This window comes from Esox lucius, chromosome 13 (assembly GCF_011004845.1).
Source record: "Esox lucius isolate fEsoLuc1 chromosome 13, fEsoLuc1.pri, whole genome shotgun sequence".
NCBI classification, from domain to species: Eukaryota; Metazoa; Chordata; class Actinopteri; order Esociformes; family Esocidae; genus Esox; species Esox lucius.
In genome coordinates this window covers 29898729-29926347 of record NC_047581.1, presented here as the reverse complement: position 1 = coordinate 29926347, position 27619 = coordinate 29898729, and the positions used below count along the sequence as shown (strand labels likewise).

The window sequence follows — 27619 nt, the reverse complement described above, 5'->3', positions numbered from 1 at the left end:
CCTAGCTATAACTTTTGATCAAGTAACTATATTAATTAACAGTTCATAAACCTGACCGCCAAGGGTTCTGATTGGATAGTGTAAGTACTTTCTTAAGGTTCTATCCTCCTGATTGGACAAAAAGCTCATAAATCAATCGCGCTGACTCCGCCCCGTGTGGTCGTGGTTCAGTTCTGGAGCCTGGAAATATTGCCACAAGCGATGCTGCCTGTGACGAACGCGCACAACAGTTCCATCTCCACTTCTAAGGATTTTTTATGATACACAGTAGCGGCATATATATGCTACGCGGTGATCTGTGGAAACACAGATTGTTTATTTTATTATTACACATTTGGAAAAATGTCCCAGGATTGTTTTCAGTCGTTAAAGAAGTCTACGCTTTGAATAACTGTCTTTCAGACGTAAGTAGCCAAACCCCCGTTTACATTCTACTACTTTTGAAAATGGAAATTGGGATTGTGAAATTATAAATCCACTTGTTATTTAGATAGGTATTGTCTTCATATTTATAATAGTTCTTAAAAGTTGTAGACCTCAAGTAGATTTCTCTAGGGGATTCAGTCGAATGAGTCCGGACCTATATAAAACAATGCATTCAAGATTTTTTCTTCGAAAATCAAATGCCGGAACGCGAGTTCCAAGATTAACATTTCGGAAACCATTAAAGTATCCCGTTTTCCAACCTCTGACGCCCTTTCGTTTGCTTCAACAAAAGACCCGAAAAAAACGTAACTTTTGAATAGCATTAATTTCCAATTGATTATTTCTTACCCCCATTATAAACTATACGTTTACTTCACAAAGTTTTAACGCGGACATTAGCTACTTTTTAGACCTGATGGGTGTCCCATGTGCATCTTACACTTACGTTGGTTTACAGGCTTCTATAGCCCAAGTGTCCTCACCATCATCACCGATCTATTCCATCGCTGGTTTATATGGAGTTCATTTGAAGTCAAGTTCTTGGTGGTGCTATATCATGCAAGTGTGCGTGTACGTGTGTGTGTGTTTGAGAGATGCAGCATGATGTCTCAGTTTGTAATGCCAAGCTTATTTGAACCATCCTTGTTTTGACCAGATCTAATCCATGCGTTTCAGGCTGATACCACAATGTGTGTGTGTGTTTGCGGTAATGGAAGGATTTGGGTAGATTTGGTGACGGTTTGTCATATGTAACATCCTTTTAATTGCTTTTTAATACTTTAGTCAGTCTGTTTTCCTGTCCATCAATCTGTCAGTCAGTCACTCATTCATTCAGTCAGTGTGTCAATAGGTCCTCCAGGGAACCATGTGTACGTGATTAAATGTACAGTATAACATCAGCTGTTAGTATTTAGACCTGCGTACCTCTCGGTTGCTTGCTTTGACATTTTTGGAATTTTGAAGAATGAATAACAACCGAACAACTAGAACAACCAAATTTGGACGTGTTGAGACCCGGGTGACAAACGTCCTTAGAAACGTAGCATCTTTGGACACACGTTACATTTTAATAGACGCTATTATATTTAATTAAATGTATTACTAACACTACTTTTAAGGCAACGGCCAAAATATCTATAACTTTGTGCAAACTTTATTAGCGGGACACTTGAATAGTCTTTTCTCCGACTCAGTCATGTGCTCCTTGTCAAGAGCTTATTGTTTTAAATGCTAACTAGCAGTGACGCCACAGTCTGGCATGACATTCATTATGTGTTTTAGCATCAAATTAGATGAATCACAAGATTAAACCACCACAATCTGTCTCATCTGTGCATCTACCGCATGCACACATACACACCGGATATAACCCATCTCATCCCCGACTTCTGATCGTTTAAATATGCTATGGATGTTCTCTGCTATGATAGGATGATATAGATGTTCTGTGCTGTGATTTTATGTTGCAGACGTTCTCTGCTGTGTTTGGATGGGGTATAAGTTCTTTCTATTGATTGGATTGTGTGGATGCTGTCTGCTGTGCGTGGATCATTAGAGGGTGTGTAGTCAGTCATTCTATGGCATCAAGGCTTTTAGTATGAAAGGTTTGTGAGAAAGAAGCATGTATCATATGAATGTTCGTTTCCATCCATTCTAATCATTGTCTGTCTGATGATGTCACCACCATGTGACCTTTCACTCTCAACTGACAGTTCATGTAGAATCTTCTGATCTTCTGATGAAACACAATGCCATGTGGGGTGAATTTGTGTTCTTGGTGCAGGATAATTACTATTTACCCCCCCTAACCAGTATTAATATTAACCCTGTAACCCCTAAGCTGTTGGGTTCACACTCTCAAGGTCCCACCTTCAGTCCCTAGATGGGAAACCTTCTGACCCCACCACAATATAAACTCTTGAGAACCTTCAGCTTCTTCACGTCCTCCGCCTCTCATTTGAAACAGGTTTACCCCAAATATATCACGGCGTCAACACAGGGCCACAGCACTCCGGATGTCAGTGCCATTGTGTTGTGTTTCTGTTGATATTCCCGGCGGAGGAAGCAGATGGGACAATAATGAAAGAACACACCACCTATGAGGGGCTTCATCGATGCCGTGGGAAGCCAAGTGGGCTAAAATGGAGCTCAGCTGATTTTGACAGATCCACTTACATGCCACTCACACTGCCGCTCGTTTTTGAGTGTAAGGGAAGAGAAGCGAATCACAGTGGATCTAGTCGTCTTAAACGATTCTGTTGGCTTCGGCTTAGTATGAATGGAGCGGTAATGCAGTGCAGAATATAATATAGTTATTTAGACAGTGCTTTGATAGGCTCTAGCAGAATGTTTGCCAAGCTAAGCCAAAGAGGCTCTAAATGTAACAGTTAAAAGATTCTGCTTTCACAAAAGCCAACCAGTGTTCCTCATTTTTTGCATATCTGGTTAGCTGTTTAAGTTAATGCCAAATGGTGTATGTAATAAATGCTATTAAGGCAATGAATTATAGTCACCACTATCAGGATGTCATAGCTGAGTCGTCCATGCACGGGCACGCCAGGTCAATAACAATATATATAAATGGCTACAAGTTTAACATGAAACTTGGTAATAATTCATGTTTCATTCATTCCCAAACTATATTGCTAGTTATTAAGCCAGTGCATTGTTAGCCACTATAGTATAGTAGAACATTCGCCAAGGCAATGACGCTCTTAACTTACCACAAGCTCTCTATAAAACGCATATTCTGCCAACTTTGGACTAAACAGTTCTATAAAAGATTACCATAAAAACATTACAGTATGCTTTTTCGGAACCAGTACCACAAAAACCTGCTATTCCTGTCGGGAAGCAGTGTTACAGTATTAAAACATTAGTCTGCTTTCAGATCTGGGTGTTCTTTCTGGCCAACTCACTTTCAGTTCCAAGAATTCACTAGTTGTTAGGGACTGGATCCAAAACAACACAACCACATTACTTCCACGCTGGTTCCTGCTGCACACTGATAGAAAACAAAAAAAACATGAAAATATAATAATTATAATATTGAAGATATACCCATTTGACCTGACAGCACAGGAAATATCTGCTACCAGGATAATGTCCATATCTGGTTTAACTTGCTACCAGGATAATGTCTATATCTGGTTTAACTTGCTTCCAGGCTAATGTTTAAGTCTGGTTTAACTTGCTACCTGACTAATGTCTGTATGCGGCTTAACAAGCTACCAGGCCAACGTCTATATCTGGCTTAAATGGCTACCAGGCTAATATCTATATGTGGCTTAACTGCTACCAGGATCATTTCTGTATCTGGCTCAACTGGCTACCAGGATAATGTCAATATAGGCTTTAACTGGCTACCAGGCCAATGTCTAACAGTCAAAAAATGTGTTGTCACTGACATCACCAACAGCCGTGAATCCAAGTGCAGAGCAAAACACGTGTGCACCTCCGATGTCAGGCGTGGTTGTCGGCTGAGGAATGCTGTCACCTCGCAGGTGTGCTGGAAATTAAATTGAAAAAACAGGGAAAGAAATAATCATTAATTGTTCGACTAGCAAAATGTATTGTATCCGTATCGGCACCTAAGCTTTGTGACTGTGAGGTACTTGGCGATTATTACTATTGTTCTTTTTAAACATTCAATTTGAATCCCCAGCTCTTCCCCTGAGTGTTGAATAAGCAGTGGGTGCACTTCTCCTGAGTGTGGAATGAGCAGTGGGTGCTGGATACAGACAACACATGGCGGTGCAGAGGGTCGGCCCCTCAGTTGAATCAGACATAAATCTTACCGGCTCTAATTGAGAGCCAGGCCTCATTCAGCTCCTCTCTCTGATCTGGTTGTATCATCCTAATAAAGGAATGGATGAATGAGGTGAGAGTAAGAGAGTAAGAGAGTGAAAGAGTAAGAGAGTAATAGAGTGAGAGAGAGAGAGAGAGAGAGGTTAAGGAGAAAGACAAGAGAGGAAATAGGGTGAGAGAAGAGATGAAAGAGGCATAAAAAAGAGAGAGAGTGAGGTAGAAATTGAAAAGAGAAAGAGGTAGAAAGAGGAGAGAGAGGTAAAAAGAGAAGAGCGAGAACACTGGGCTCTGTTTGATGCTCCATGATCTAAGACATCGCATCCATTAGCCCAGTTTTCAGAACATCTGTCTTCGTTGTAGACAAGGGTCATTTTTCAGGTCATGTCTCTCAGTCTCTCTGTCTCTCTGTCTCACGACTTACCATAACCAATGTTAGACATTCAAATCCTTTTAGATTGTCCCATTCTTCATACAAAAGCACATATTAAAGCAATTAAAAACGACCTAGTGTTTTTAGTGTTTCTGTTACATACAGTATGCGCTGTACATCATATTTCCCATATCCCTCGGTTGTCACCTTTAACCCTTAACAAAGCCAAAAAGCAGTTGTTTCACAACAGTAAAGCTGTTCTTCCAGGCCAAAACCCAACTCCTCCACTCTCTGTCTGGGCAGTCTCCACTCCCTCTCCCAATGGTCAGTGGCAGAAGAAGGAAGTGAGAAATGGTTTGGCTTATGGTTTGACTCTAGAAGTAGAGACAAAACAACACTGGTTCTGAGCCTGACTCAGCCTGTACTAGGCCAGCCCAGATAATCCAGGCCAAACCAGACAGACCCAGGCCAATCCAGACCGACCCAGACCAAACCAGACAAGGTTTAGATCTTACACACACTGGGAGGTGAATCCATAGAAGGCAGCTTTTTTCTGCAAGCGTGTTCTTGACTTTTTCTGCTCAGCTGTTATGTGTGTAAGTCCTGGCTCCCTGAGTAGTTTGTTTACAGGGGTGTCTAGGTGCTGTAGTTGTCATGGCAGGATCTCTTCTTGGTTGTCAGAAACCCCTTGAGCAAGTCCTGTAAACACATTTGTTCCTCTTTGTCGCTCTGGATAGGAGTATTGCTAAATGACAAACATAATTCAGGTTCAGTCGACCAAAACGGGAGATTTGGAGTCCAGACAGGTTGTTGAATGGAAAGCTGCTGTAGAACTATATTAAATACATGGATTTACCACTTTGATCCATATCCATACTTTCCATTATACTCCTCATTACCTCTGTCTCCTGTCAGTCCAGGCGTCAGGTTCTGGGCTGATGGCCTCAGAGTACTGGAGCCAGCGTAACGTGGTCTGAATGCAAAACCGCAGAGCGTATACATCAAAAGTAACCCAGTTTCAAAGCTCGGCAGAGAACAGAACATATGACTTCCAGATCGTTACTTTCCACCGAGCTCTTGTGTCTGGTGCATTGGAACGATCACTTCATTCACAGATGCCAGAGACATTAGCCCAGAGGACAGGTCGGCGTCGACTGACCACCCAGTGGTGGGGGACTAATAGGATGAGGGCACTTTAAGTCTTCTTCATAATCACTTGTAAACATGGATCTTCTGCAGTTTGAAAGGAAAGCAGGAAATAATAGTTTTAATTGTATCCTGTACTCATTTAAGGAGGATATTAAGCCTTTGTCTGACAGAATGCAGGTTCAACCCCATTTCAAAGGAGCAGAAGAGTAAAACAAGCTTGTAAAGGCAGCAAGCGATTCTCTTGGACTTGAATGTAGAAAGTCAGTTTGGGAAACTTAGTTTCAAGATGGTAAATGTGCATCTGCAGCTAGACAGCCGGCAGTGGTCCTAGTGTCTGGTGCACACTTATGCCTTACTGACCCAACCTGACCATGTCATCTGACAGACAGACAGGCCGTCAGACAGACAGGCGGGCAGACAGACAGGCAGACAGGGCCTACTGTTTCTAGTACCTGGTGAAAGTTCTGATTTAGTGATCAGGAATGTTCTGCGTGGTGATGTAAGAATAAGAGAGAGAGATAGGTAGGGACAAACAGTCAGTCAGAGAGAGAGAGAGATAGGTATGGACAAACAGTCAGTCAGAGAGAGAGAGAGAGATAGGGACAAACAGTAAGAGAGAGAGGTCTGCTTGTGTAGAGAGAGAGACGGAGAGGTAAGTCTTAAACAGAGATTCCTTTCTTACTGTAATTACACCTACCAGTCCTGTAGTAACTACACCTATCAGTCCTGTAGTAACTACACCTATCAGTCCTGTAGTAACTACACCTACCAGTCCTGTAGTAACTACACCTACCAGTCCTGTAGTAACTACACCTATCAGTCCTGTAGTAACTACACCTACCTGTCCTGTAGTAACTACACCTAACAGTTCTGTAGTAATTACACCTACCAGTCCTGTAGTAACTACACCTACCAGTCCTGTAGTAACTATACCTAACAGTTCTGTAGTAATTACACCTACCAGTTCTGTAGTAACTACACCTACCCGTCCTGTAGTAACTACACCTACCAGTTCTGTAGTAACTACACCTACCAGTCCTGTAGTAACTACTCTTAACAGTTCTGTAGTAACTACACCTACCCATCCTGTAGTAACTACACCTACCAGTCCTGTAGTAACTACACCTAACAGTTCTGTAGTAACTACACATACCAGTCCTGTAGTAACTACACCTACCAGTTCTGTAGTAATTACACCTACCAGTTCTGTAGTAACTACACCTACCCGTCCTGTAGTAACTACACCTACCAGTTCTGTAGTAACTACACCTACCAGTCCTGTAGTAACTACACCTGACAGTTCTGTAGTAATTACACCTACCAGTCCTGTAGTAACTACACTTAACAGTTCTGTAGTAATTACACCTACCAGTCCTGTAGTAACTACACCTACCAGTCATGTAGTAACTACACCTAACAGTTCTGTAGTAACTACACCTGACAGTTCTGTAGTAATTACACCTGCCAGTCCTGTAGTAACTACACTTAACAGTTCTGTAGTAACTACACCTACCAGTCCTGTAGTAACTACACCTAACAGTTCTGTAGTAATTACACCTACCAGTTCTGTAGTAACTACACCTACCCGTCCTGTAGTAACTACACCTACCAGTTCTGTAGTAACTACACCTACCAGTCCTGTAATAACTACACCTAACAGTTCTGTAGTAACTACACCTACCCGTCCTGTAGTAACTACACCTAACAGTCCTGTTCTAACTACACCTACCAGTTCTGTAGTAATTACACCTACCAGTTCTGTAGTAACTACACCTACCCGTTCTGTAATAATTACACCTACCAGGTGGGTCAATCCTATTTCATTTTAGGTTGGAGTTTTAGTTTACTTAATCAGTTGGCGGATTGGCAGCCATTCCATTACTAGAATGGCTGGTTAGGTTGACACAGAGCAGATGTATGTTATAGTAGATGGAGGTTCCGTGGCGTCCTCTCATCCAGCCGTGGGAGTGTCAAAGGGGTGAATGGGAGTTATGTCTGATATGGGAGGTTGTATGGGGATGACTGACACAGCTATCTCATTAGCAGTGACTCTGGCTTCTGTCATTACACTGTACCTACCTCAGGCCTGTATGACCATGAGATACTATTCAGCTACATTTGGGTGTTTTATCAGACTCTCTAATCCAGTGACAGTAGAGAGTGAATATACTTTCATATTTCTTTCTTATCCTCTTGGGCCCACGTGGGAATCCAAACCCACAACCCACCATGCTCTACATACTGAGCTACTGGGCGATCCCCCATTCAAATAGAAGATAAATGACCTGTCTATGAAGAGAATTGAGTCTTGATTGACCCTAAATGGATACTCCATGACATCCCAGCAGCTTTACCCAGCAAACATTGTCAGGAGACTTAGAGGCAGACGCTTCTGTTTTAACCAGCAGTGTCAGGAGACGTAGAGGCAGACGTCTCTCTTTTAACCAGCAGTGTCAGGAGACGTAGAGGCAGATGCTTCTGTTTTAACCAGCAGTGTCAGGAGACGTAGAGGCAGACGTCTCTGTTTTAACCAGCAGTGTCAGGAGACGTAGAGGCAGATGCTTCTGTTTTAACCAGCAGTGTCAGGAGACGTAGAGGCAGATGTCTCTGTTTTAACCAGCAGTGTCAGGTGACGTAGAGGCAGATGCTTCTGTTTTAACCAGCAGTGTCAGGAGACGTAGAGGCAGACGTCTCTGTTTTAACCAGCAGTGTCAGGAGACGTAGAGGCAGATGCTTCTGTTTTAACCAGCAGTGTCAGGAGACGTAGAGGCAGATGCTTCTGTTTTAACCAGCAGTCTCAAGAGACGTAGAGGCGGACGTCTCTGTTTTAACCAGCAGAGTCAGGAGAAGTAGAGGCAGACGCTTCTGTTTTAACCAGCAGAGTCAGGAGACGTAGAGGCAGACGCTTCTGTTTTAACTCTTAGCATGTGATGGCCCAGTGGACCAGCCTGGACCAGCCCGGACCGGCCTGGACTGGCCCAGACCAGCCTAGACCAGTCCAGCTCCAAATGCTTCACCGTGAATGGTGATCTGATGTGACTCCACCAGACCATGTTTTACCTCCGTCCTCACAGAGGAAGGGCAGGACTGTAAAATTCCTTCCAGCCTTGGCTCATGCCTTATCCTCATGACAGTGTGACATCATGTCTCTGATCTTAGGGCCATCATTCTGCCGTACAGCCCCTTGATGTTGAGCTGGTCCAGGCTACCTCAGGCCGACAGGGTTTGCCTATCTATACACTCGGCTGAATACTTTTTCCACCACCCAACCTGCTTTATACCAACCTATACATATAGAATGACAAGGTAGAGGAGAGGACCACCACTGTACAGTCACCTCTGTTTAAACCTACTGTGAGGAAACAGGTCCAGTCATTTGGGAAACCCTCATTAAAGGGGCGCAGTGAGAGAAAGAGAGAGGCATAGAGGGAGACAGACTAACAGACACAGAGGGAGGGAGAGAGGCAAATAGAAACAGCGAAGGAGAGACAGACAAAGAGAGACAAACAGACAGAGGGACATTAAGAGACAGACAGGCAGAGAGAGACAGAAAAAAGAGACAATGAGAGACTGACAAGCAATGAAAGAGACAGTGAGAGAGGTGGTGAGTGGGACAGAGACAGGCGGAGAGACAGACAGACAGAAAAGGTCTTTGTTTGTCTGTTAATCCAGTCAGTCTCCTGCTGAGTAGCACATGCCCATAAACAGTACCGTTACTCCACTCTCCTCCTTCCTCCTTTTATGTCAGCTCTCCTCTGACTCGCTCTTCTTTCCTCCTTTCATGTCCGCTCTCCTCTGCCCTCTGTCTCTCTCCTCCTTCCTCCTTTCATGTCAGCTCTCCTCTGCTCTCAGTCTCTCTCACCTCCTTCCTTGTTTCATGTCATCTGTCCTCTGCCCTCAGTCTCTCTCCTCCTTCCTCCTTTTTTGTCAGCTCTGGAGGTCGCTGGGTAATACTGTGGTAGCATAGCTTCGGTTAGGGGGAGGTTGCTGTGTAGTACTGTGGTAGCATAGCTTCAGTTAGGGGGAGGTTGCTGGGTAGTACTGTGGTAGCATAGCTTCGGTTAGGGGGAGGTTGCTGGGTAGTACTGTGGTAGCATTGTTTCGGTTAGGTGGAGGTTGCTGTGTAATTCTGTGGTAGCATAGCTTCGGGTTAGGTGGAGGACGCTGGGTAATACTGCGACTGGTCTCCCCATTTAGTTTTTTCAGTTTAAGTCAGAGGTCTCAAACCGGTTCCACGGAGGGCCATGTGTCTGCAGGTTTTTGGGTTTTCCTTTAAATTGGTTCCCAGTTCAGACCTAAACAACCAGGTGGGGGTAGAAACGAACCAATTAGTGACCTAATTAGTCAGTTAAGTACAAGGTGAGAGCGAAAACCCGCAGACACTCAGCCCTCCGTGGAACCGGTTTGAAACCTCTGGTTTAAGTCGTAATGGACTCATTCATTCAGTTTTATTCTTGTTTAATTAGATTGATAAATCCTGTTTGATAATTTGTTTTGTCATCATGTTTTTAGGTTTTTAAGTCATGATGGATTAATTTGTTTTGTCTTCATGGTTTTAGGTTTTTCATTTGTTAATTGATACATTTATTTTGTCTTGAAGTTTTTAGGTTTTGAAGTCGAAATGTATTGAATAGTTTTTTCTTCATTTTTTATGTTCTTAAATCATAATGGATTTTAGGTTCTTAAATCATAATGGATGGTCCCCATCCAGCCCATTATATGTTGCCCAGTCTTTCCGTCTAAACGTGTGATTCACTGGGTGTTTTCAAGTGTTTTAAAATCTCCAGATAATCCTGTTGATCTGACCATAATACACAGAACAGCAAAACATTTCATGCTCTCCTTTTAAGATGAAATAATGCATAAACAGGTTTTGTTTTGACAGCCAGAGTGTTGCAGGCCAGGCCTATTGAATAGTGTGCTTGTGCCTTTCAAAGCTGTGTCACATGGATGTTTGTGTCTCTAACTGTGGCCATGTGGCATTTTGGATGTGTTACTGAAATGGGGCTTCAATAATCTAGAGCCATATGGCCCCCAAAACTGGGCGGAGCATAAGGGGGAGGATGGGCAAAAGGAGGTGGGGTGGGGCAGCATGACGGACAGCCCTGAAACAGACAACAAAGGGGCACTGAACCAAATCCAAATCTCTTCGGCTGTGAGCTTAAAACAGTTATCCCATGTTATGGAAGGAAAAACCCATGTAGTCCCTGGTTATCGAAGGTAAAACCCATGTAGTCCCTGGTTATCGAAGGTAAAACCCATGTAGTCCCAGGTTATAGAAGGTAAAACCCATGTAGTCCCAGGTTATAGAAGGTAAAACCCATGTAGTCCCATGTTATGGAAGGAAAAACCCATGTAGTCCCTGGTTATCGAAGGTAAAACCCATGTAGTCCCAGGTTATAGAAGGTAAAACCCATGTAGTCCCAGGTTATAGAAGGTAAAACCCATGTAGTCCCTGGTTATAGAAGGTAAAACCCATGTAGTCCCAGGTTATAGAAGGTAAAACCCATGTAGTCCCTGGTTATAGAAGGTAAACCCCATGTAGTCCCAGGTTATAGAAGGTAAAACCCATGTAGTCCCAGGTTATAGAAGGTAAAACCCATGTAGTCCCAGGTTATAGAAGGTAAAACCCATGTAGTCCCAGGTTATAGAAGGAAAAATACATGTAGTCCAAGGTTATAGAAGGAAAAATACATGTAGTCCCAAGTTATAATAGGACAAATGCATGTAGTCCCATGTTACAGAAGGACAGATGCATGTAGTTCCAGGTTACAGAAGGACAGATGCATGTAGTTCCAGGTTACAGAAGGACAGATGCCTGTAGTCCCAGGTTATAGAAGGACAGATGCATGTAGTTCCAGGTTACAGAAGGACAGATGCATGTAGTTCCAGGTTACAGAAGGACAGATGCATGTAGTTCCAGGTTACAGAAGGACAGATGCATGTAGTTCCAGGTTACAGAAGGACAGATGCATGTAGTTCCAGGTTATAGAAGGACAGATGCATGTAGTTCCAGGTTACAGAAGGACAGATGCCTGTAGTTCCAGGTTACAGAAGGACAGATGCATGTAGTTCCAGGTTACAGAAGGACAGATGCCTGTTGTCCCAGGTTATAGAAGGACAGATGCATGTAGTTCCAGGTTACAGAAGGATAGATGCATGTAGTTCCAGGTTATAGAAGGACAGATGCATGTAGTTCCAGGTTACAGAAGGACAGATGCCTGTAGTCCCAGGTTATAGAAGGACAGATGCATGTAGTTCCAGGTTACAGAAGGACAGATGCATGTAGTTCCAGGTTATAGAAGGACAGATGCATGTAGTCCCAGGTTATAGAAGGAAAAACCCTTTGGTTATGTGGGGTTCGTCTGGTTCAGCTAGGGTTTGTCAACTTTTTCTTGGGGTTCTGCTGGGTTCTGCTGGGGTTCCCATGGTTCTGGTGTCAAGTTCTTATCCCTGGGATTTACCACTGGACTGGAGGGTGATTTTGGTTCATAATACAACACATTGATATTATGCAGTATAACTGTGTGTGTTTCCTTAGTGGGTGTTGACGGAGCAGTCCAGTTTAGCTCTGCCAACGCAGCTGTGTACCTACAGAAGGCCTGACAGGCTGGCTAGGCTCACTAAATATGAGGGGGAAAAACCTCACGTTTGAGAAGTATGTTTCAGTGTTTTGGAGTGACACACCACTGTGAGAGTGTTGTTGACCCCTAGCAGCTGTCTTTTATTTAGTCACTGTCTGATTTTGTTGTCGGGGAAGATTAGGGATGAGTCTCTAGAAACAAGGAGTTTTTGTTTTCTCAATCTGTGTTGGTTGACAGGTGTTCAGTGTTCCGGTCGGTGAGTTGCAGCAGATGGAGGACGGGGGTTATGGAAGCGTTTCAGTGGGCTGTTATTACACAGGCACACATTCAGTGATCACACACCTTCCAATGACAGGCATATTATCATGTTAAAGATTGTCTACACATCATCGGGGCCCGTGCTGGTTGAGCTTCAATCTCCGACTGCTGATTGGTCAAAGCTCTGAGCTGCCCTAAAGCCATCACACAATCTGTTAACATACTCTGACCCCCTTTACGTATCTGGCTTTCTGATTGGCTCTTGCCGCTGTATCTTACAGTTTCCAAAGAGTTTACATGAAAGGGATTAAATGCTTTCCGTGTCATTTCCTGATGACTTTGTAAAATATCTGATGACATCATTTGGACTGTTCTCCCACAAAGATGTCTGAAACATGACATTCGCATGCTCCCACCCGCTGAGCTGGTTCATTGCTGAGGGGAAAGGATTGTGTTTGTATGTCGCTGTCAAAACAAGGTAAGGCACAAAGAACTGACCAACAGAATGATCTACTGGGTTCCATATGTCCAGGGAATGAGTTTAGAAAGAGAAAACAATCACATAGAAAATCCTATCTAGATCCTTACCAGATGCTAGCTAGATGCTGACTAGATCCTAAGTAGTTGGCTGGTTTGTTTGTTATTTCAAGACCTCTTCTTATCTGGTTCATCTGACATCTGATCAAATCATTATTAGCCCAACACCTAGCCTACACATTACCGTTCACTTGTTCAGTATCTTCTGCAACAGTGTTTGTGGGTTCAATTACAGGCTCAATATGGCCAGAAACAAAAAAGTGTCTTCTGAAACTCTTCAGTCTATTCTTGTTCTGAGAAATGAAGGCTATTCCATGTGAGTAATTGCCAAGAAACTGAAGATCTCGTTCAACGATGTGTAGTGCTTCCTTAGGAACAGCGCAAACTGATTCTAACCAGAATAGAAAGAGGTGTGGGAGGCCCCAGCGCACAACTGAGCCAGAGGACAAATACATTGCAATGTCTAGTTTGAGAAAAAGACACCACACATGTCATCAACTGGCAGCCGCAATAAATAGAACCCGCAAAACACTAGTCTCAATGTCAACAGTGAAGAGGCAACTCCAGGATGTTGGCCTTCTAGGCAGTTGAGTACCTACTAGTCTACTAATCTGAAGAAGGCCAGATTTATTGCTTCTTTAATCAGCACCACCGTTTTCAGCGGTGCTAACATAATGGCAAGGTTTTTCTAATGAACAATTTGCCTTTTAAAATTATTTACTTGGATTAGCAAACACCACATACCATTGGAACACTGGACTGATGGTTGCTGATAATGGGCCTCTGTACCCCTATGTAGATATTCCAATAAAAATCAGCTGTTTTCAGCTATAATAGTCGTTTACAAAATTCACAATGTTTACACATTATTTCTGATAAATTTTCTTTCAAAAGCAAGGACATTTCTGAGTGACCCCAAACTTTTGAACAGTAGTGTACATGCTGCACAGAGCTTCATAAATACTTCTGAACGGTAGTGTACATGCTGCACAGAGCTTCATAAATACTTCTGAACGAATGTAGTTTCCAGCGACGGCCTCAGGCCTTCTCACACTAGCCGAACAAAAGACTGCCAGGCCCACAGACAGGCCCACAGACAGGCCCACAGACAGGCAGACAGACAGGCCCGCAGACAGGCAGACAGACCATGTCATTAGGCCATTCATTAATTACGCCTATACTGTATTGAATCAAAACTGCTTTCCGGAAGTCCTCGGCCTGGGAGAAATATCATAGCTCTTCTCATGCAGAGAATGCGTGGATTAGTTTAAGAAAACAAAAGAGTGTTTTTAGTGTGAATGGATGCCGAAAGTGAACTTCATGTTGATCAGCGGAATACACGGGGGGGGGGGGGGACTGGGATACCAGATGGACTGGGAAGCCTGGTAATACCAGATGGACTGGGTAGCCTGGTGATACCAGATGGAGCAACTATCCTGGTCATACCAGACGGAGACAGGTAGCCTGGTGATACCAGATGACATTTTCCCTATTGAATCTATCTCGCCGGTCTGTCTGATCAGTTTGCTTTGACTTGTTATCTCCTCATACTCCTTTTAGACACTCACAGTATTATTCTTCACACCCTAAGCCACCCTAAACTAGCTAATACTATATTTTTCGGTTGGTAAGGGAAGAATTGACAAGTGGAAGTACACAGGCTTGTGTCCGTAGCTAAGGAATGACAAGGTTGTGTCTGTAGCTGAGGAATGACAGGATTGTGTCTGTAGCTAAATAATGACAGGATTGCGTCTGTAGCTAAATAATAACAGGATTCCGTCTGTAGCTAAGGAATGGGGCCTGGTAGTCCAGGTCTTTTGTTGTCTGTAGAATATAAATCTCTCCTGTTGACTCCTCTTCTCTCCTCTTCCACCCTCCCAACTCTCTCCTCTCCCTGCATTTCTACAGCCTGTGGTCCAGCAGTCTAAGTTTAGAGCTCTTTAAAACAGAAACAAGTCCCTGTGAAACCCTGAGCTGAATGCCTGTTTACTGTTTAGATGTCTACACTGTTGGCTAAGACTCTTTAACCACAGACACACACACACAAACACACACACAGATGCCCTAACCACTAGCAAAGCACAACCATCCTAGAGGGTGGAGCTAAACAGGCACTAGCTTTTCTTGGCTGGCGTACACACACATTAATGTTCCCCCCCTGTGCTGTTTGGGAGCTGAGAAAGTGTCCCCAGTATTCCTGCCATCAAGGCCCCCAGCTTGTTGTCCTTTACCAAGCCATCTGCACCCTGACAGCTTTACAGAGGGAGGTGGGCCCTCCCTCAGCCAGGGTCGAATGAGGGGAGGCGGGGCTTGGTGGTATTGTGGACGGAATTGTATTGATCCACCCTGTAAAGAGCAGTCTGTAGTTAACTTTCTGTGGATTCATAACACTTTGATAAAATGTAGCCCAGGATGTTAGAATGATTCATAACAGTAATATAATGTCACCTATATGATATATTGATTCATAACATCATTTGTAATATGACGTAACCTATGATGTTAAAACGATTAATTACGCTGTTAATTAATGAAACTCCTCAGGGTGAAACCTTTTCAGTGTAAAGAATTTGCTAACTTACTCAGCTAAAACCAGATGTAGTATTAGTATTTAGAAGTATTTAGAAAATTATATATTTTTAACTACAGTAGAAGAAATAGATACCCAGGCATTATCTAAAATGCTATGGCCATTAAATATTTGTTTATGTTTGAGTTTCTCAGATACAAAACTGTTGGCTAAGCTGTGTATACCAATATGGCAACCCCAGTCAACCCCATAGCAACATTTTTTAAATTGCAGGAAATTTCCTTTATGTCAAATGTTCCATTGACCTGACGCACAATTTTGCTGAATTGCTAGAAATCAGTTTTTAAAAATATAACCTCCACGGAAACATTTTAAGAATTGAAAGAATTTTGCTTTAATGTATTGAAAAAAATAATTTGTCTCATGAAGCCAACAGGAGGGCCTCAAGGATCACTATTACCCAGCATTGTCCTGTTCATCACTTCCATGTCCCAGTGGCCTCTGGGAAATCCTGGGAGACGTGGTGCCTTGGTGAGGTTGCTTTCTCAGTCGCTGTGATCACTCACTGACCTCCTTTTTATAGTGGCACGCCACAGAAGACCTAATTTGTTGCTTTGTCATGAACCCAGTTCTGTCTCTTGCGTAGACACGGAGAGCTTGGCCCTGTCTGACCTTGGATTGAACCATTCCAGTCAGGTTTACTGCTCGCAGAGTGATTATGCTTATCTCCATCTCTGTTTCATTCATTCACGCAACACAGTTAGGCTAGTTAGCATGACGAGGCGCCGGAATGTTCTCGACCATAATGAATGTTGGAAGCCTGAACTTTCCTCAGTGGAGTTTGCGTTTCCTCAGGTCGGAACCCAGAGCGAAATCCTGCATTAATGACTCACCTCTAGATGATGTGGCGTCTGAGAACGAAGTTAACAGAAATAAACATGGAAATTGGTTGCATTCCACGTTTTTATTTAGTTTAAGCCAAAATAATCTGAAACTGAGCAGGTTTTTGATCCACCCCTGTAATAACTACATATGGTAGGGTGGTAACAAGATGTACCCCTGTGGAATCCCCATGTAGGGAGCAGAAAGGGGCCTGTTCAGGTTCCTCCCCCATCCAGCTTTAGAAATGCTCTGTGTAAACACAGCATGACTCTGCGTTGCTTCTTTTGTCAATAATTTCTGTCTTTCTCACTGACCAAGGCTTTCCACAGCCTCCTTTAAGCCTAAACACTTGACGAGTAACAACACCCTTGAACGCTCGTACCGAGCGTGACTGGACGGCTGGACGTCGGTAAAGCTTTGGGATACGGAAGAAAGTGTGAATGAAAACAGTTTCTGAAACGTTTTTTCGTTTAGTATGGGAGCCGGGACCACCCAACCTGAGTGTTGATATGGAGGTTCTTTGTTCTGGATGTGTTCCCTATCAGTGTTGTTAATCCGGTCCACAGCTCCGGTCTGAGACTCTGCAGGCAGAGCTGGGTGCCGTGGGTTTCATCTTAATGGCTGCAGAAGTGTTCGGGACAACTGGTTAAATGACAGTGTTCTTTCAGTGAAAGTAAATGAACTGGAGACAGAGTTTAGATAAACAGGCTCTGCTCAGTGAGTCGGACGGGACCAGCGCCCTCCGATCCATCCAATACAGGTCCATTCTGGATTCTCTGTTGTACAGTCATAAAGACTGAAATCTTGTTTAGCCACTATGGCAGACGGCAGGCCTGTGTCTACCACATGTTTTATGTTCTGTATTAAAACCAGCCACATGTCACCACCTACACTAACACTCCCAGCAGTCCGGAATGAACCCTGTCAGTATGGACTGGCTCCTGTTGTCTCCTCCCAGCCTGTCTGGACAGGGGAGCTCAGGCCATTGTGTCTCAATGCAGACATCACTGCATTCACACAGATTATCCCTGAGAGAGAGGCACCAAACCCAGTGCCCTGGGGAACCTTTAAATCATCTGTGTGTGTGTACCCCTCCTTATGTGGGTCACGGCTGGTATTATCAACACTGTAGGGGAGGATGTTATTGTTTTCTGCAGCTCTACACAGAGAAACACACACACACACACACACACTGCTAGAATTTTGAATCAGATTCAGAAAGAGTTTTGTTGCCAAGTAAGTTTCACAACAAACAAGGAATGTGGTCTGGTCCATTAGTGCAACAATTTGTACAAAAGAAATAAAAACAAATATGAACAGTGGACTGAGCATAAAAACAGTAGACTGAGCATTAATAAATAAAATAAAAAATAAAATAAAAGATAAAATAAAAATTAATATATATATATATATATATATATATATATATATATATATATATATATATATATATATATATATATATATTATTCAGGGATATATAATAACAAAAGTGTCTGCTATTCAGGGATATATAATAACAGAAGTGTCTGTTATTCAAGGATATATAATGACAGAAGTGTCTGTTGTTCAGGGATATATAATGACAGAAGTGTCTGTTATTCAGGGAAATATAATAACAGAAGTGTCTGTTATTCAGGGATACCTTATATTCACCCGGGTCAATTTGTATTGGTATTTTTTAAATGGGTACTTTTTAACCAAACTAGGGAAGTCCATTGAGAACTCGTTATTTCCATTGGAGGTGGTGTTGGGACAGTGCTCAGGCATTTCTTTTACAGGGTGGAGGAGAGGGAAGAGGGTGAAGTAGATGGAGGACACCCCAGAGGATAGTTTTCTGTGATCCCTGCCTGTCTGCCTGTGTTTATCACGAGAGCCTTCTCTTCAAGTGCTCTCACTTAAATCTTTAGTTTCACATTTTGTTTACACTTCATAGACTTCAACATCATCTTCCACTTTGATCACTGTCATTGTCTCAAGGAGTTCACATTCTTGGGTTTACTGCCCGGCCAATCAGACACAGCTAATAGGACTCAGCCAATAGAACTCAGCCAAAAATAACAACCAATAGAACTCAACTAATAGAATTCAACCAAGAGAACTCAGCCAATAGAACTCAGCCAGTGGAATCAACCAATGGAACTGAGCAAATCAAACACAGAAAACAATTCTACAGGGCTTGGAAGCACAACAGTCAACAGGCTGCTCAGCCAACTTGAGAAAATACTCTGATAAAAAAATCCATGGGCTTTGGTGGTAATTGTATTTTTTTGTTTAAGTAATTCCACAGGAGAAAAATCCCAATGTATTACTTTACGAATAGACTGGAACTGAACTGACCCTGACGCACTGGGGTTTTAAAGTCATTGTGGTCCTTAGAACAAGCTTTGCTGCTAAAAGTGCACCAAATTATGTGTTTCTGTATCTGTGTATCTGTGTGTGTCTATATGTGTGTTGATATGTGTCTGTCCATCCGTGTTGTGTGTATACAGTATATCTGTAAACCACCTTGCGTTGGTATGAAGCTTTTACTCATAAATTACAGCCTATTCCCTATATAGGACACTGCTTTAGACCAAGTTTGCACTTGGTTTATGGTCTGCCACGTCTTTTGTGGTTTTCTCTTCAGTTATTTAAAAAGAAGAATGATGTTTCCCTACGACACCTCTGCTCCTCGTGTACTGCCTCCCTTCGACCAACCTATTCCCAGTATAGTACACTACTTTGGACCAATGTATTCTCAGTATAGTACGCTACTTTAGACCAATGTATTCTCAGTATAGTACACTACTTTAGACCAATGTATTCTCAGTATAGTACACTACTTTAGACCAGCCTATTCCCAGTATAGTACACTACTTTAGACCAACCTATTCCCAATATAGTACACTACTTTAGACCAACCTATTCCCAATATAGTACACTACTTTAGACCAACGTATTCCCAGTATAGTACACTACTTTAGACCAACCTATTCCCAGTATAGTACACTACTTTAGACCAACATATTCCCAGTAGTACACTTCTTTTGACCAACCTATTCCCAATATTGTACACTACTTTAGACCAACCTATTCTCAGTATAGTACACTACTTTAGACCAATGTATTCTCAGTATAGTACACTACTTAAGACCCACCTATTCTCAGTATAGTACACTAATTTAGACCAACCTATTCTCAGTATAGTACACTACTTTAGACCCACCTATTCTCAGTATAGTACACTACTTTAGACCAACATATTCTCAGTATAGTACACTACTTTAGACCAACATATTCTCAGTATAGTACACTACTTTAGACCCACCTATTCTCAGTATAGTACACTACTTTAGACCAACATATTCTCAGTATAGTACACTACTTTAGACCCACCTATTCTCAGTATAGTACACTACTTTAGACCAACATATTCTCAGTATAGTACACTACTTTAGACCCACCTATTCTCAGTATAGTACACTACATTAGACCAACATATTCTCAGTATAGTACACTACTTTAGACCCACCTATTCTCAGTATAGTACGCTACTTAAGACCAACGTATTCTCAGTATAGTACATTCTACAACTTATTATTTCTTTGTAGGTAAACGACACCTGAGGGACTCCCCAGAACCAGTGTGTGAGCGTGGACACCCCCCCCAGAACCAGTGTGTGAGCGTGGACACACCCCCAGAACCAGTGTGTGAGCGTGGACACACCCCCAGAACCAGTGTGTGAGCGTGGACACACCCCCAGAACCAGTGTGTGAGCGTGGACACACCCCCAGAACCAGTGTGTGAGCGTGGACACACACCCTGCCTCGTCAGTTGCGGTTATTGGATATTGTCCAACTGGCCTGGTCCTGAATCCTGCCAGCCGAGTGGACAACGACCCAGTTCTGTCTCTAGTTTGGGAGACGAGACCAGATCACATAATCTCTGTGACAGCTCTGCTTTTGTTTCTGGTTGGTGACATCATGGCCCGTGATATCATGGCCCGCGGGATGTTGAACTGCGAGGAAGCGTCGGACTTACACACACACACGCCCACTGCTTGTCATGACACACACAACATGTCCTGCTGAGATGTAAGCTGACAGAGATGGAGCAGCTTCCTGTATCCTAGTCTCTCTGTGGACCTCCAGACCCTGTAGCCAGCCCTACTTCAGCGCTTACAGTTACGCCTACTCCCCCTTCTACACCTCCTTTTTCTCCTCATTCTAAGCCTCCTTCTACCCCTCCTTCATCACCTCCTTCTACACCTCCATCTACTGCTCCTCCTTCATCACGTCCTTCTATACCTCCTTCTACTCTTCCTGCTACTCCTCCTTCTAAATCTCCTTCTACTACTCCTTCTACTCCTCCTTTATTTCCTCCCTCTACACCTCCTTCTACTCCTCCTACTCTTCATTCTACGCCTCTTTCAACTCCTTCTACTCCTCCAACTCGCTGCCCCACTAGAGCACAGCTTACCAAATGAGGTCAGGAATACAGCCACTTCTTTCTCATACATTGTGATAGTTGACCGCAGACACCAGGTCTGACCCTGTCCCTGAGTAGAGAAGAAAAATGGACCGAGGCAGTGGAGCTGTCGCGGAGGTCCGGGGTTGAGTGTGGGGGGCTCTAGAGGGCCTACAGACCCAGGATGCAGGGGGGGTCTGGTTCGGCCCAGCCCCAGCCACCATGCCCATCACCCAGGAGAATGCCCTGAGACATCTCCTCCTGCTGGAGCAATGGCTCCTGGCAGCCCAGACCCAGTACCAGGATCACTATCGAGACCCCGACCAGCAGTCCACAAACAGCAGAGACCCAGACCAGCAGTCCACAAACAGCAGAGACCCAGACCAGGACTCCTACCAGGTGTGTATATGGAATGTATGGTATAACAACTGACACCAGTGATCAGAGCTGTGTTTGTAGGGTGTAAAGCCCACATCAGATACTGCTGATGAAAAAAACATTCCATGTAAAAGACAACATACTCTAAGACTAGATTATTCCAGATATAATAATTGAGTTCTATTAAGTTATGATGCACAACAGCTGATGTAGCATTCAGAATAGGAGAGTTGAGACTGTTCCCACAATAACGGTAGCTCTTTACGATGATGTGATGAAACACTGAAACACAGTAGCGATTGTAGAAAATGAGTGTTCTGAAAATATATTCTGTACATACAGGGGACAGTTTGTGATTGAACATATTGGTCCAGCCAACAACAGGAGGCCAACAATTAAACTGTTCTCATCAAGCAAACTGTTCTAGAACACCATAAGACTAAACTGTTCTGATCAAGCAAACTGTTCTAGAACACCATAAGACTAAACTGTTCTCATCAAGCAAACTGTTCTCATCAAGCAAACTGTTCTAGAACACCATAAGACTAAACTGTTCTCATCAAGCAAACTGTTCTCATCAAGCAAACTGTTCTAGAACAATGTAAAACTAAACTGTTCTGATCAAGCAAACTGTTCTTAATGCATTTAACTGACATTGCATTTCAGATCACAGTCATTGCTGTATTTTAAATCCTCTTTATACAAGATTCATATTTCTGGTCAGAAACTGATAAAGGGAATACTTAATTGTGGTTGCGTAACAGGGGTTCTACTGCGATAATTGTTTCACAGGGTGTCTTTTATTACATTTTTTAAAGTATCTGCAATATTGATACTAAAAGACACATTTGTGCCTCTCCTTCTCCAGGAAACAGAGTTTGATGATGACGTCTACAGCACGGTCAGTGACAGTGTGGGCATCTGTGGCAGCAGTGCCCATGGGGACATGTCTCTATGCCAGGCTGCAATACAGAAACTCATGGAGTACATCCAGCTCAACTTCACAGAGTTTGACGACCTCTGTAGTACCACTCTCAGACCCCTGTGGCCCTCCGGGGGCGTGGACGCAGAGGTCCAAGCCGTGTGCCTCAACAGACGGGAGGGGGACGGGGCAGAGCTGGGACTGAGTTTCGGTAACATCCCCATATTTGGGGATCCAGAGGGTGAGGGCAGGAAGAAGGGGGGGAGGAGGAGGAGGAGAAAGGGGGACCAGGGGCCGGTGCTGGACGTGGGGTGTATCTGGGTAACCGAGGTGAGGAAGAGGAGTCCAGTGGCACGCAGTGGCAGGATCAAACTACGGGACGAGCTGCTGTCACTTAACGGTCAGCTGATGGTGGGCGTCGACGTCACGGGAGCCAGGTGGGAGACATGTAGAGTGATCATCTGTCTGTCTGTCTAACTGTCTGTCTGTCTGTCTGTCTGTCTGTCTGTCTGTCTGTCTATCTGTCTGTCTGTCTGTCTGTCTGTCTGTCTATCTATCTGTCTGTCTGTCTGTCTGTCTGTCTGTCTGTCTGTCTGTCTATCTGTATGTCTGTCTGTCTATCTGTCTATCTGTCTGTCTGTCTATCCATCTGTCTGTCTGTCTATCCATCTGTCTGTCTGTCTATCCATCTGTCTGTCTGTCTATCCATCTGTCTGTCTGTCTCTTTCTCCCTCTCTCTCTCCATTGGCTTAAGGAAGCAATACAGGTCATAATCTGTCATCCCTTGTCTGGAATGCTGTAACTCAGTGTTTTGTTCAGCTCTCCTCTTATGCCATCAAACCCCTGTGATGTATCCAGATCTCCCAGATTGTCCCATGTCACCTCGCTCCATGGCACATTCCACTGGCATTCAGTTTGATCTTGCATTCACTACAATCTTGCTTCATAGTATTTGTCTACAAAGCCACAAGGGGAACGTCCCTTTCCTAACTTTAAGCAATGCTCAAACCCTACATCCCGTCACAGGCTTCTTCGTTCTGCCACTCCTGATCAAACCACCACTTCAGCAGCTCTTCTCTGTCCTGGCACCCAAATGATGGAACCAGTCGTCCCTGCCCACTTTCAAAAAACATCTGAAACCCTTCATTTTTAAAGAGAATCTAAAATAACTCAGAAGCTCCCTTCTTTCTGAACATATCATATCTTAACCCTGTCTGAACACAGCTGTATCACTACTGAATCCTGTTAAACCTGAACACAGTTTTATCACTACTGAACCCTGTTCTGTCTGAACACGATTCTGAGCCTACCTTTCAGACATACCCCTTGACCACATCACATAAACTTATATAACATAAAAAGCTGGGACTTATGACAGGACGGACTGACCCTACTCCCCCGACACAATAATATAGACAGGGGGGTCCAGTGACACTGTGGCCCTATCAGAAGTAACCCCAGACAGGGCCAACCAGGCCGGAAGAAACTCCACCCACTTTACAAAGCATCAGACCAGAAGGGACACCAACCAACCTCGAACAACCTGAGAGAGGGCCGGGTGTAGCCCGCTGAGGTACTCCCATTGGACGAGGACGGCAAGGCGGAGCAAGAGTAGGCCAGTGACTCCGCCCCTGAATGGCATTGGAAAACATTTGTTGAAGACATGAGTCTTTAGTAGACACTTAAAAGTTGAGACGCTGAGTGTCTCACCTTAATCGGCAGGTCATTCCACAGCAGAAGCAACTGGTTATCTGACTGACCACAGCAAATTATCATTGTCTCCTCAAAAATAAATGATGCATCCTTTGATTACCAAAATGATTGGAGTGTTGAGTGTGACATTGTGGCATGAAAACATGGTCACGGGTGTGTTTGTGCATGTTTGACGCACTGTGAGCGCTCTCCTCTTCCATGTGGACTGCAGTAACAAACAATGGAATGTTGTTGGGAGGGGGCACAAAATAATCACACCGAATCGCTCAATCTCAAAACAATATGAAACAATGAAGAGGAGGGAGCCAGAAGGAGAGAATGAGGGGGGGGGGAGGTGGAGAGGTAGAGGTAGAGGAGAGGGAGGAAAGGAAGGAAGCAGAGAGGGGGAGAAGAGGGAGGGAACGAGGGTGTGAGAGGGAGGAGGGAGGGAAGGAGAGGAGGGAGGAAAGGATGGAGAGGGGGGGGTGGAGAGGAGAGGGGGAGGGAAGGAGAGAAGAAGGGGGAGGGAGGGATTGAAGAAGAGGGAGAGGGATGGAGGGAGGGAGGGAAGGAGAGGGGGAGGAAGGACTTGAAGTGGGTCTGGGTGCTGAGACCAGTGGTTTTAACCAGAGCTAAAGAAAGACGTCTAGAGACTAGAGACATGTTATTATCTCCTGGGAAGAACATCATCTCTGTCAATCATATCTACATATCTGAGAGGGTGAGAGAGGGTGAGAAGGAAAGAGAGAAGAGAGATGGGAGGATGAGTAGCAGGGTATATGGAAGCATTATTTGGGTTCTTAGTGGGGTTCTAAGCTGCTTACTGGAGAGAGAATACATCTGCTATACTAAAACAATGTTTCCCAATCCTGGTCCTGGGGACCCAAAGGGGTGTGTGTTTTTGTTGTTGCCATAGCACTCACACACCTGATTCAAATGAAAGACTTGATGATAGGTTGATTATGTCGATCAAGTGTGTAAGTGGTAGGGCAACATTTGGATCAGGTGTGTGAGTGCTTGGACAAAAACATGCACCCCTTTGGGTCCCCAGGACCAGGATTTGCAAACACTGCGCTAAAGTGTACTCCAGTGGTAAACAGTACTATGGTGGTTAAGAGTACTTCAGTTGTATAGAGCACTACAGTGTTAAAGAGTACTTCAGGGGTAAAGAGTACTAAAGTGGTAAAGAGTACTTCAGGGGTAAAGAGTACTACAATGGTAATGAGTACTACCGTGTTAAAGACTACTTCAGGGGTAAAGAGTACTAAAGTGGTGAAGAGTACTTCAGCGATAAAGAGTACTACAGTGGTAAGGAGTACTACAGTGGTAAAGACTACTTCAGGGGTAAGGAGTACTACAGTGGTAAAGACTACCTCAGGGGTAAAGAGTACTACAATGGTAATGAGTACTACCGTGTTAAAGACTACTTCAGGGGTAAAGAGTACTAAAGTGGTGAAGAGTACTTCAGCGATAAAGAGTACTACAGTGGTAAGGAGTACTACAGTGGTAAAGACTACTTCAGGGGTAAGGAGTACTACAGTGGTAAAGACTACCTCAGGGGTAAAGAGTGCTACAGTGGTAAGGAGTACTACAGTGGTAAAGAGTACTTCATTGATAAAGAGTACTACTAATGCCTGCGGAGGTGTTGACAGTGTGCAGAGGAGAAGGTTGTTGTAAGGAGGTTGTCCGAGTTGGAGTAATGCATTGTAATGTGAATGGATGGATTTCAGTCTTCCTTTATCATGGATCGCTGCTTGACATGTTGGTTAATAGTTTGGGTCCAAACCCTGCCCACCACAAAGATCCCCTCTTATAATCTTCTTATAATGTTATAGTTCCCTCTGTATTTTACTCCTCCCTCCCTCCCTCCCTGTCTCACTCCCTCCCTGTCTGCCTTTTTCCATCCCACCTCCCTGTCTCCCTACCTCTTTTTCTTCTTGTCTCCCTCCCTGTCTCCCTGTCTCCTTGTCTCTCTGCCACCCTGTCTCTCTGCCTCCCTCCCTGTCTCTCTGCCTCCCTGTCTCTCTGCCTCCCTGTCTGTCTCTCTGCCTCCCTGTCTGTCTGTCTGTCTGGTATAGAGTTGTGTGAGGGAGCTGATGGAGAATAGCTCAGTGGCATGTTTCCATGTGTCCCGGGCCTGTGTCAGGCAGCCCAGTTCTTTTTCCACCAATTGGTGAGGTTATTGATCGGGGAAGGGTTACAGTGACAGCTGCAGTATCGATGCATGACGTCTCACAGCAGCCCATTTGAATCACTTGAACGCCAATTTCTGGTGGGTTCCTCCACTAGAAGGGTTTCAAGGCAATTTGCTGGACAGAAACTGAGCGCACTAGTCCAGAGGGAGCAGATCCTGTGGTCTCATTGGCTCTGTAAACCACAAGACCCCAGTGACACCCAGACCATCAGCCTGTCAGGGGAGGAATCAGAGCTTGGCTGTGTGTCCCAGTACCCGTTACTGGTGTTTGTCTTTGAACTCGGATATGTTTCGTTTCCCTCTTGACTTCGTCTGATGTCTCTCCTCTCGGCCAAAACAATGTGGTTTGGTTATGCTAGACAGAGCCTGTTGACCAGAGGAATGAGAACGGGGGGGAGAAGAGCATGAGAGAGGAAGAGAAAAAGTGAAAGAGAGGGAGAGAGGGAGAGAGGGAGAGAGGGAGGGGGATAGAGAGAGAAATGGGAAATGACAAGGATGAGAAAGAAGGGGAAATAAAGAAAAGGATACGCAAGATAAGTAAGAGACATAAAGAGACTCACTCTAATGAGAGGATGAGAGACGGTGTCACTGCCTCTGATGACCGGGCCACTTGGGGCTGCGAGTTGACACTTCTCTGATGAACCTGTGACCTTTGACACTCTTCTCCCACAGCCAGGACCAGTAACTCTGCCTGCCCGCAAAACTGTGACCTCCTCTGCATCCTAAACAAACCATATTCCCTGTGAAGCCCTCTGCGGTCCTGGTTAAAGGTAGTGCCCTATTCAGGTCGCACCAGTTGGGATATAGGTCTGGGCTTCTTCCCCTGAAGGAAAGAATTAGAGGCCTATAAAACAGATATGAGACCTTGCTCTCAGATTTAATAAGTTTCTCGATCATCTGTGTGAATGCTCTGCTTTTCTTAGTCATTGCGGTGTGGCACGGCAGGGACCACAGGCAGACATTCAGCTGAGGGTTGGAGAGTGTGGCCGATTTGCAGGGGGAGAGGATCCTGCCAGGATATAACAGGCTGTTTGTTCCAGCTAGGTGACTGATATTTGGCTTTGGACCAGAGGCTCACCAATACAAGTGTTGGAAAGTGCTACGGGAAGAGAGAGAGGACAATACTGAGAAAGGACTATGGGGAAGAGGGAGAGCACTACTGAGAAAGAGCTGGGGAGAAGACGGAGGAGAGTAGCGCTTTATTGGTTTGACCTTCAAAAACAGCTACTTAAAATTAAGTTGTAAAAAACAAATAAAAAAGGCAATATAAAACACATCTCAGGGTATTAGGCCAGGCTGAAATAATCCACCAAACCCCCCATCTAACCCCCAGCATAAGCCCCCCTCTTGCCCCCACCTGTCCCCTTCCCTCCCCTTTACCCCAACAGACCCCCAACCCCTGTCCCTTAAACAATAACACCGGCCCAATCTCCACCCTGCT

General features: G+C 44.2%; 1 protein-coding gene across 2 annotated transcripts in view; it reads left to right on the top strand.

Annotated features, from left to right (window-relative positions):
- Positions 1 to 218: 218 nt before the first annotated feature.
- Positions 219 to 27619, top strand: part of pdzd2 (PDZ domain containing 2) — a 103968-nt gene continuing 76567 nt past the window's right edge. For both annotated transcript variants that reach the window (XM_020052903.3, XM_013136867.4), the window contains exons 1-3: positions 219 to 404; positions 20137 to 21391; positions 22239 to 22729. In XM_020052903.3, coding sequence (XP_019908462.3) covers positions 21215 to 21391; positions 22239 to 22729 — 668 coding nt within the window. In that variant the 5' untranslated portion in view covers positions 219 to 404; positions 20137 to 21214. The remainder of the gene's footprint in view (positions 405 to 20136; positions 21392 to 22238; positions 22730 to 27619) is intronic.